At 41.5% G+C, this 12,103-nt stretch overlaps 1 protein-coding gene across 1 annotated transcript in view; it reads left to right on the forward strand.

Moving 5' to 3' along the window:
- Nucleotides 1-7,759, forward strand: part of lcp2a (lymphocyte cytosolic protein 2a) — a 167,257-nt gene extending 159,498 nt beyond the window's left edge. The window contains exons 19-21 of the mRNA XM_048543731.2: nt 847-921; nt 4,817-4,972; nt 5,831-7,759. Of these exons, the coding sequence (XP_048399688.2) occupies nt 847-921; nt 4,817-4,972; nt 5,831-5,956 (357 nt within the window). The 3' untranslated portion in view covers nt 5,957-7,759. The remainder of the gene's footprint in view (nt 1-846; nt 922-4,816; nt 4,973-5,830) is intronic.
- The last annotated feature ends 4,344 nt before the right edge of the window (nt 7,760-12,103 follow it).

Genomic DNA, 12,103 nt, shown 5'->3' on the forward strand with positions numbered 1-12,103 from the left:
CCATTCCAGTGACATAGCCTGATTCTCACATAAACATGCACCCCTGGCTACTGCACCCAATGTAATGCCATTACCAGACCCTACCACCTCTACAGACCTGATCCTGCTACAATCTTGGAAACCCCATTACCTACCTTATCCCCTTTACCATCTTCCATCCCACTCCCTAATTTGCTATCCTATGTCCTCACTCATCTAGAACTTTATCCCTTCACCCTCTCACCTACCACACTATCACCCTCACTCACTCACCTGTCTCACCAACCTGGACTCTGTCCTCTCACTTGCCACTCTTACTTCCTATCCACCAGTCTGTCCATCATGCACCCACCACTCTGTTCCCTTCCTCACCCAGTTACCACCCTACAATTCCCATCCTCCCATCCTGGAGCAGTGAAAGGTGCTGTCAAAATGTAATTTCTTCCTTATTTTGTTAAGGAAGTATAAGATAAGTATATCTTCTGATAAACACAACCTGGCAGGGAGGGTTTCACCAACAGCTTTAACTGGAAGAATTGATCAGTGTTCTGCAAATGCCTCATTTACCAGTTGTTCCTGCCAATGCCGTTTGAGTGGGCACCACTTGCAATAGTTTCATCAGCAGTGGAAGAGGGAATGGCATTGCTTTCTCCTCAGTTGTAAATGACAGTAGTTGCTGCTCATTTAATACATAGGGCACCATTTACATCATCCTGGGCATCAGCCTACAGCATTTAAATGCAGGGAAACAGACCAATAGACCACTTTACTGCTGTTGTTGCGTCCTGAGTTTGTCTGTCTGATCATTTTTGTAAACTCAGTCCCACTGTTGGTAGCAAATTTCTCAGTTGGATTCTTGCGTTTCAGGGTTTGCCCAGGGAATGGTACGTGAGTGACATTGGTCGATCAGAAGCTGAAGCAGCTCTTCGCAGTATTAATGAGGTAATGAGAGTTCCTGTTCCTTTAAAGAAACACAAACTTCAGTCTTAACCATTGCTATATATTAAAACACAAAGATCTGAACCTTAACAGAATCCTACCTGTTCTCTTCCAAACCACTCACCATCCTGACTTAGAAGTATATTGCAGTTCCTTCAGTGTCACTGTACCAAAATCCTGGAATTACCTCCCTAACAGCATTGTGGTTTAACCTACAGCACATAGACTGGCAGTGGTTCAAGAAGGCAACCCACCAACACCTTCTCAAGGGCTACAAGAGACAGGCAGTAAAAGTTCTGGCCCAGCTGGTGACACCCACATCCTATGAATGAATAAAATAAAAATGATTAAGAGTTATTTTCATCAAATTTGATGAAAGGCTTCTGTCTATTAGGCCTCGTGTGTTCTCTCTCATGATTGTTCCAAAGTCACCTTATTAACCATGTACTGATGTCTTATGGACAATCCACCAAAAACCCTACTTCAAAGAATGTGAGCCTGATTCTCTCTCTCACTGTAATTGGAAGTATTCACCACTGCTGAAATATCCCTGGATCCCCAGTGCTATTTCTTTTTATATTTGTTCATCGGATGTGGACATTGTTTGCTGGACCAGCATTTGGTGCTCATCCATAATTACAGAGGGCAGTTAATAGTCATTCACATAGTCGTAGGTCTGGAGTCACATTGTGGCGAGACCGTCAGACTTTCTTCCCTAAAGGACATTAATGAAACAGATGGGTTTTTTTAAATTACAATTGACAACAGTTTCATGGTTTCTTTTTAATTCCAGGTTTTTGTTGAATTCAAATTCCACCATCTGCCATGAGGGGATTCAAATCTAGAATCCCCAGATATTACCTGGGTCTCTAGATTAATGGTCCAGTTATAATACCATTTAGGTCATCATCTCTCCTTTAAAAGACTGTTGTGAACTCAATCAATTGCTGAGCTGTCCAGAGCTGTCCTACGTTATTAGAGACATTTGCCAAGGACAAGGTAAATAGAGAGAAATTTATAATCAGAGATAATGGGAACTGCAGATGCTGGAGAATCCAAGGTAACAAAGTGTGAAGCTGGATGAACACAGCAGGCCAAGCAGCATCTCAGGACCACAAAAGCTGACGTTTCGGGCCTAGACCCTCTGATGAAGGGTCTAGGCCTGAAACGTCAGCTTTTGTGCTCCTGAGATGCTGCTTGGCCTGCTGTATTCATCCAGCTTCACACTTTGTTATCTTAGAGAGAAATTTGTACCCTGCTTTGTGGACAGATATTTGGGGACCCTGATGGTCAGTGTGGTGCAAAGGAGGGACATCCTCCTTCCCCAGGATCAACAGAGAAGGCCATGATACTAAATCCTGCTAGCCCACCCAGGCCTATGTGTTCTCAATCATCCAGAGGAAAATCCAGCAATGCAAAAAGGTTAATGACCTTCTTACCTCCACCAGGATAAACATTGTCTTCTCTTTGCTCCCCCTCACTACCAGTATCATAGCTACTGTATCCTTCTCTCACTAAGATGAGAGTTTCAATTCACTCCACTCTCGCTACCCACAACAACATTTCCCTCACTAACTCTTCCCACACTGCTACCCACATGGTATCTATGCTACCTATGACACCTAATACTTCCCTACCACCTACATCAGAACTAACAGCTGTGCCATCCACTTTCAATTCCTCCCTCTGTCTTATTGCAGGAGAAAACAGCCCACAACAGGGCAGAAAGGACCAAGGTGGGTAATAGGGTGACCTGCATTTGGCTCCTAGCTCTCTGAGGAAGGGTCCTGACCTTGATCTACCATGTTGGGACCCACTGACTAAAGGGTGTCTTCCTGGACTTGATTGAGGACTATTCCCCTAAGACTTGAGGCATGGCTGTTTGGTTGAATGTGCAGTGTGTTTGCCATTTAAATAGTTGACACATGGTGTAATAATGACATTGACGTAGCAATGTACCATACAGCAACATGTCCACCCGATGACTGACCACTAGTATGACAAGTTGCGTGGCTCTATGTCTATACTAAAAGCCAAGGCAAGGTGGAGGTACCATGAGCATCCAAGTAGGCTCAAAGTGAGTGACCACTCAAAGTAGGCCCTGAAAAGCAGCCTGATCCAATCGATGAGCTCAGTCATGTTACTGCATTTATTAGAACAATAGGCGCTTGCGCATTCTAAAATGCAGCACGGAATTACAGAACCACACTATAAGTGCCAGAGATGTGCGATGACGGTGCATTGAGACTGGTATGTGGCCAATGTCAACATACGTGTATAGGAGGGTACGTATGTTCATTGCCCTCGGAGTGTGCCCTGAGATGGTGGTGCCAGGTGTCCAAGATAGAGGTCCAGCGGAGCAGGTGGCAAGCTGGAGTTATTGGTACCTGCTCAGACTTGCATGTCAGGAATTCTCAGCATTACGTTTCTGTCCAGTGGGTGGGAGAATGGGACTATGCATATTGATGTGAGGTTACACAGCAGTGAGGATGATAATTAGCAATCATCCATCTTAAAAGGCCTTTCATTACTCACGAGAGAGTCTTCTTTCAACATCCAGGATTTGGTTGGAAAATATAATATTTTGGTCAAGAAGAGCCTCACTTGATACCTCACTCAATGCTTCCAAGTTTCTCACTATAGCCCACATGAGGTCACAGTGTCAAGATAGACACCATTTAGGACTGAGATCAGGAAACATTTCTTCACTTTGAAGGTAGTAAACCAGTCAAATTGTCTCCCATAGAAGGCTCTGGAGGCCAAGACACTGAGTACGTTCACAAAAGAGGTAGATCTTTAGATTCTAAAGGCATCAAGGGGTATGGGGAGAAAGTGAGAGTATGGCATTGAGATCAGCTGTGTTCATATTGAATGCAGATTGACTTGAAGGGCTGAATAGTTTTGATATTTCAATGTTTCACACAGATCACAAATGAGAAGTGAGTCCAATAACAGATACAAGTTACAAGATATACAGGTTAGACCAGGATTGTTTGTTCTGAGAAGATAGTGGATTTTCGATAGTTGAGCAGTCAATTTTGAGATTCTTGGCTTTGCAGATTAAGACTAGACGAGATAGGAGCAGAACTAGCATCATAATTGCCCCTTGTTTAAATTTAAAATAGTAATTCTGAATTATCAGATTTGCAACCTTAACATTACTTCTCTCTGCGCAACTACTGCGAAATTTGCTAAGTTTCTCCAGAATTCGGTATTTGTTTCAGATTTTGCAGTATTTTTGCCTCTAAGGGTGACACAATGGCTCAGTGGTTAGCAATGGTGACTCAAAGCACCAGGGACGCGAGTTTAATTCTAGCCATAGGCAAGTGTCTATGTGGAGTTTGCATATTCTCACGGTGTCTGTGTGTTTTCTCCAGGTGCTCTGATTTCCTCCCACTCTCCAAAGATGTGCATGTTAGGTGGCTTGACCGTGTTAAATTACCCATAGTGTTCAGGGATGCGTAGGCTAGATGCATTAGCCATGGGGAAAATGCAGTGTTGGAGGCATAACGTAGAGATTTGGGTATGATACTCTTTGGAGGGGCAGTGTGGACTCGATGGGCCAAATGACCACACTGTAGGGATTCTATGAATAAATTCTGGTGATTTGTCCATTAATCTCATTGGTCTGTGCAGGTTGCTGTCCTTTTCCCTTGAATTGCAAAAGTGAGTTAATTTCAGAAGTACTTCATTGGCTGTGAAGCGCATTGAGACATCCTATGGTTGTGAATTATGCTCTTAAAAATCCAACTGACTCATTCCAGACCAGCAGCATGGAAGATACCAGTGTAATGAATACCCTTTACCTTGCTTTTAAGAAAAGCGAATGTTCTGTTGCAGTTTACACTAGCTCAGTCTTGTGACATTATGCATGTCCTTCATGCACTCTGTTTTTCAGGATGGTACTTTCTTAGTGAGAGACAGCTCACGTAGAAACAATGAGCAGCCTTATGTCTTGATGGTACTGTTTGGATACAAAGTATACAACATTCCAATCCGTTATCAAGAGGCTACGGATGTGTTCTTGTTGGGAACGGGACTGAGAGGAAAGGAAGTGAGTTGTACGGTTTGTTTTGTTCTCAGCATGCTATTCAGTAATCTGACTGATTAATTTTTAATTTTCATGACTGCTGATATGAGCCCTGCACATATTTCTTCTTCAAATATCTACCTGATTCCCAATTGAAAGTCATAATTGAATCAACTTTGCCCTATTTCAAGTAAATTCCAATTCATTACATCTCAATGTGTAAAATATTTTCCTCATCTCTTCACTGACAGTTTGTGCCCCCAGTTACTGATCTTCCAGCTGCTGGAAATAGATTCTCCATGGCAAAGCTTCAGCCAGAGTTAACAAACTAATCAATCAGCCCCCTGTGTTACTGTTATATAAATTGTTGTGATAGTTTGAAGTTTGGCATTCTTACAAAATGTCCTGATCAATGTGGAAAGAAAGCTGCAGCATCATGTTTCTCTTTTCAGTACTTTACTTTAAAAGAGATTCTTTCTAAAAACTCCATAAAAATGCTCTGTTTTGAATATTTCAATTAAATCTTCTCCTTATGTTTCTCTGCAAACAACTACAGCTTCCCTTGATGAAGGGTTTCACCCAAAATTTTGACTTTCCTGCTCCTGAAGCTGTCTGACCTGCTGTGCTTTTCCTGCTCCACATGTATTGACTACAACTTTTCCACTCTCTGGCAATATATCTGAAACTCCTCATCCCCAGTACCATTTCTACAAATCTTTGCATCCTTTCTAAAGTGTGCCCAGAGAGGGAGACAGTACTCTAATTGAGACCTAACAAGTGATTTTTTTAGGATTAAAGATTAAAACACAAGGCCACTCAAATCCAAGTTTTTTTTTGTTACAATGCAGATGTAACAATCAAACGTTTTAATTCTTTCCACAGAACTTCAGGTCAGTGACAGAGATTATCGAGTACCACTCACAGATGCCACTTCTACTGATTGATGGTAAAGATCCTAGCGGAGTGCACAGGAATCAGTGTGTGCTAACATATCCAGCAGGCCGATAAATACTGTGACTTGCTTTAGATGGACCTGCATTACAGGCAACTTGAAGTACAGCCAAGCAGTGAACCTGTCAGCTCCTTTTATAGGGGAATCTGTATAGTCTCACCTGTGTATCCCTTGATGTGCTCTGTATTGTGCTCAAAATGTGACAAAGCCTTTCTTATTACTTTGCCAATGGCTGGTTAGCAGTGTATTGATAGCATTCACTCCTTTTAGGATTAGATATTGGTCTCCAAACAGAAACTCCTAACCAAAATCAAAAGAACTGCAGATACTGTACATCAGGAACAAAAACAAAGTTGCTGGAAAAGCTCAGCAGGTCTGGCAGCATCTGTGGAGGAGAAAACAAAGTTAACATTTCGGGTCACCAGATCTGAAATGTTAATGCTGTTTTCTCCTTTGTGTAGAAACTCCGAACAGGCCTGCTATCAGATTTCTCCCTTCAAACACACTGACCCCTCTCTCCTACTGAACATACTGACCCCCTTCCCATCAACACACTGAACACACCCAACCAAACACACTGGCCCCTCACCCTGAACACACTGACCGCCGTGAACACACTAATCCCCCTAAATACACTGAACACCCCCCACCAAAACACAATAACTCTCCTAAAGACACGGTACCCCACTCTGAACACACTGAAACCACCCCCCCCGACCCCAAGCACTCTGATCCCACAACAAACATTCTGAGCAGCCCCTATTGAAATACAGTAACTCCTCCTGAACACTGTACACACGCTGCCCAACCCCACCCCCACCCCCACCCCAGAAAACACTGAGCACCTCCTCTGTTGGAATACATCTGACCTCTCGGAACACGCTGAGCACCCCTCTCCCCAAATGCATTGACCACTTCTAAACACATTGCCCCCTTGAACACACTGCCCTTTTTCCCCCAACTCCTGAATATACTTCTGTCTGGACAGCATGAACTGGGTTGGCAGGTAGTAGTTGGTCGAGCAACATCTATTTCATGAGCATATAAACCACAGGCTAAGACAACATTTACCTGGCTGAATGCTTATCTTTAACACTTGCCATGTCATTTTTTTTGTCAAAAGTCCAACTGTTCAGATCTCACTTTTATAAATCAGTGTTAGCAAGAATGCCACAATAAACAGAGCCTCTCAACATCTCAATACCAAACACAAAAGCATTTCAGCACAACTAGTTTCATTTATTGTGATGGATAATAAAAAAAATTTCCAATTTATACAGTGCACTATAAAAGAATATTGCTTCAAGTATCAATGTGCAGAATGTCATAGGGCAAACTGAGGGTCAACTCTAGGTTACTGGGGTTGCCTGAAATATAGATTATAAACAGACTTTGATGAAACCTGTCACAATGGCTCAATTTTCAATTCATCATACAACAAACATGTTTTTTAAAACTTGCAAATACAATTATTGTATCAACCTTTCTCCCCTGATGTTATGATGATTACAGTTGTCTATTATTCAGAACATTACACAAGGTTGGACTGCTAGATCATTGTTGTATACAAATAATTCTGAGAATTGTAATAAAGAACAATTTACTGTATTTCTGTTGCCCTATGGATTTCCTCAATATTGATATTCTATGAAGCTACAAAAACAGGACAATGAGGGTAAATTGATTCTTGATCTCCATTGTTCCAGACTGGCTGAGGTTACCATAAAGGATTCTCCTTCTCAGCCTGTCCCCTCATCTGTGGCATGGTGACCTCCAGGTTAAACCACTACCAATAATCTCTCTCTCTCTGAGAGCAGTGCTATGGTCTGGTAGGACAATTGCAACCTTACCTTTACAATACAAGAATGCTATAATTTATAATGTTCATATAAAACATGGTGTAGTTATGTTTCTTAAGCACCTTTTTTTTTCAAATTCGTTGCTGGGATGTGGGTGTTGTTGGCTGCATCAGTGTTTATTTCCCATTTCTAGTTGACCTTGGGAAGGTGGAGGTCAGTTCCCTTAAATCACAGCAGTCCATATGCTATAAGTAGATCTACAATACCATTAGTGAGGGTATTCCAGAATTTTGACCCAGAGACACTCAAGGAATGGGAATATGTTTCAAGTCTGGATGGTGAGGGGTTAAGAGGGGAGATTGCAGCTGGTGGTGTTCCCATCTATCTACTGCCCTTGTCCTTCCTAGATGGTAGAAATTAAGGGTTTGGAAGGTGCTGCCCAAGAAGTCTTGGTGAGTTTCTGCAGTGTATCTTGAAGCCACATACTGCTGCTATTGAATGCTAATAGTAAACGGAGTGGATGAGGCACCAGTTGAAGGGGCCGCTATGTCCTGAATGGTGTTAAGTTTCTTGTATTGTTGGAGCTGCGCTCATCCAGACAACTGGGGACTATTCCGTCACACTCCTGACTCATGTCTTATAAATTGCAGCCAGACCTTGGGCAGTCAGGCAGTGAGTTCCTCCTGTAGTATCCATAACCTCTGACCTGCTCTTCTAGCCACAGTATTTATATGACTAGTCCAGTTCAGTTTCTGGTCAGTGGCAATGCCCGGGATGGTAATAGAGGATGATTCAGTGATTGCAATACCACTGAACATTGATGAATGATGGTTAGATTTTCTGTTTTTGGAGGTGATCATCGTTGACACTTGTGTGCACAAATGTTATTTGGCCATTTAGGAGATGAAGGTTTTGCTGCATTTGAACATGGACTGCTTCAATATCTGAAGAGTTGTGAATAGTTCTGAAAATTGGGCATAGTCATCAGCAGACATCTAATAATGGAGGCAAGGTCATTGATGAAGCAGTTGAAGATGGTTGCGCCGAGGACACTACTCTGAGAAGCTCCTACAGGTATTACTGACCTCCAACAACTACAATTATCTTCCTATGTACTGGGAATGACTAGTGATTCGTGACAATTCTGTTAAATGTAACTTGGCAGCTTCAAAGTACTCTGGAGGAGCTTACCTAGACTCATCTGAGTAGAGATGCAGCCTTGTCCTGATGGACTGTTTGCTGCACAGCCTGACCATCTTGCTGCCTTTATCAGCATCTATCATGTGAGAAACTGAAAAACATTAAGTCAAAGAAGATGAGGATTGCAAGGGTGGAACAGATCATGATGGTGAGAAATCAGGAAGGAAGACTTCAGGGCAGACAGCCACTTCCAACCAGATTATTCCTGAGTAACGCTGGTCACCACAGACTCACCTCCCCATTCACCAACTGTGCCAGACTTCTGACTTACCTATCATTGACAATCACATTGTGCTAATAATAATAGTGTAACAATATAAATCACCTGAGAAATGCACGTTCTAGTCATATGAAATAAATGATTACATAATGTATACAAAGATCACTTCTCCATGTCTATTTTGTCTGTGGTTTTGCTTATTTTAGTATCTCTATGCATTTTCTGTTTTTACTTAGGTTTTACAGATTCTGTCTAAAACTGTGATTATAGGGTTAGGAGGTGTTTGCTTGTAATATGCAATTCTGTAAATAAATAAAGAAGTGAAAAAAGATTAATTCAAATTTGTTGCTTCCCTAGCTGGTTTTCTGGAATAAACAAGGCTTCAGTAACCTACTGATTGCTGGAATGTCATGATATCCTTTAATGAAGTCATTTGAACAGAGATAACTAGAGCCTTGTTGCAGTACCATGTACCATCATCCTTATGAATATGGCCACAATGCCCCTGTCCCTTTTATGCAGTAGCATGAGCCATATGATGTCAGTTCCCTAATGATGAGTAAAGTTAATGAACAGCTTAGGGAGCATTGGTCGCAAGCAGTAATCATTTGGAAAAGAAAACAACAGAAATGCCACTGAGCTAATCATTACTATTTTCAGAGACAACCCAAATTCTCTGCTGTGCTTGACAGTGCAATATTGACTTGCTGTTGAAGTAAATTGAAAAATGTGGTTAAGAATCATCTCCAAGATACTTTAGATGTGTCTAGTTGTGCTTATGGGAGCCTACATCTCCTTTGGGCTTGAATTGCGCAGGTAGACATTTACTACATAATTTTACAAAACCCTCTTGTGTAATATTCCAAACCAGATTGGATCACAGAGAGAGATGTATTGCATGAGTGTTTTCATGTAGGATCACCATTACCATTTTATTTACACATAGTAAAATTATATTTTTATGATCCCAGCTAATGGTAATACTGGAAAAATCAGAAACCAGAATGGAACCAGACGGGTCAGAAGTTTAATTTCGGCCAATTTATATGAAGCCAAAAATGTTTTTTAACAAAAGAACTCAAGTTTATTGCACAAACATAATATAAAGCTAGATTATGTAAGATATTTTACAAAGATCTTTACAAAGAGCAACAAAAAGTTTCATTAAACGAAGTACTGCAGATTCTGGATATCAGAAACAAAAACAGAAATTGCTGGGAAAACTCAGCAGGTTTAGCAGCAGCTTTGGGAAAAAAGCGGAGTTTTGAGCTACCTGTCAATTTTGCTGACTCTTCATCAGTAATAACAGTTTCAACCTGTTTCACACCGATATCTTTTAAAGTTTCTCAATCCCAGAGAAATATCACTCCTCTCTCAAGCCTTTCACTTCTTCCCTAACATGACTCTTTCCAGTGATCCTTCTTGAACTGGTGGCCTAACCTCTAAGGTTAGGGACTTAACAAACCAAAATCCTGCTTCTAGGGTAGTTTCTTCTGAGGTGAAAACTTTTCTTATAACTTGAACTCCTATTTCTTCTCAACTGAAGTCAAACTAAAACCATTGACATGTGGTCTGTGTTCTCTCTGTCATAAATTTTCGAGTATAGACATTCCATTAATTAACAAGACAAATATCCTGCTAGGCACTTTACTGAATCACATCTTTTGGAAATGATGTGTTTATACCACTATTCCAAGTGACTTTCTGGCCTTTTAAGAATGCAGTTACTGTCATGAAATCATCTGCCTTTGTTTGAAAAAAAAAGAAATTTCCAAATGATACTAACCTTTAAAATATATTTATCAATAATGTAGGTTAAGACTCCACCTCTGCTTCAAGGTTGTTGGAAAAAACCATCTCCTAGTTGTTAATGTTAGCTTGCAGCAATCAAGTGACCACAATTATGAATATGCATTGTCACATCAACCCTTTCCTCTGTACTTGTTTTTTATTTCAGCTCGATCATCCACTTTGTAGCCAGTTCTTTTAGGATGAATTAGAAATTCTTTCAGAAAGATTTTTTTAGAAACTCCCTGAAAATATGGTATCAATCATCGGGCTCACTGAGTAAAACCCTTGTCTCTAGACAAGGGCTGGGTCCGGTTGAGATGATCTGAGTATCATGTTATCTATCTAGACTTCCAAAAGTCCTTTGAAAAGGTGCCTCATGGGAGGCTGCTGAGTAAGCTGAGGGCCCATGGTGTTCGAGGCGAGCTACTGGCATGGATTGAGGATTGGCTGTCTGACAGAAGGCAGAGATTTGGGATAAAAGGCTCTTTTTTGGAATGGCAACCAGTGACAAGTGGTGTCCCGCAGGGTTCAGTGTTGGGGGCCGCAGCTGATTACTTAATATATAAATGATCTGAACAAAGGGACTGGGGGCATTCTGGCGAAGTTTGCCAATGATACAAAGTTAGGTGGTCAGGCAGGTGGTACTGAGGAGGTGGAGAGGCTGCAGAAAGATTTAGACAGTTTAGGAGAGTGGCCCAGGAAATGGCTGATGAAATTCGACGTGAGCAAATGCGAGGTCTTGCACTTTGGAAAAAAGAATACAGGCACGGACTATTTTGTAAAAGATGAGAAAATTCATAAAGCCGAGATACAAATGGATCTGGGAGTGCTAGTCCAGGATACTCTAAAGGTTAACTTGCAGGTTGAGTCTGTGATTCAGAAAGCAAATGTAATGTTGTCATTCATCTCAAGAGGGTTGGAATATGAAAGCAGCGATGTGCTTCTGAGACTTTATAAAGCTCTAGGTAGGCCCATTTAGAATACTGTGTCCAATTTTGGGCCCAAAACCTCAGGAAGGATATACTGGCACTGTAGCGTGTCCAGCGGAGATTCACACAGATGATCCCTGGAATGGTAGGCCTAATGTACGATGAATGGCTGAGGAATCATTAGAGTTTAGAAGGTTGAGGGGAGATCTAATAGAAACATACAAGATAATGCATGGCTTAGAAAGGGTGGACGCTGGGAGGTTG

The sequence above is a fragment of the Stegostoma tigrinum genome, chromosome 13 (genome assembly GCF_030684315.1).
Source record: "Stegostoma tigrinum isolate sSteTig4 chromosome 13, sSteTig4.hap1, whole genome shotgun sequence".
Taxonomy (NCBI): Eukaryota; Metazoa; Chordata; class Chondrichthyes; order Orectolobiformes; family Stegostomatidae; genus Stegostoma; species Stegostoma tigrinum.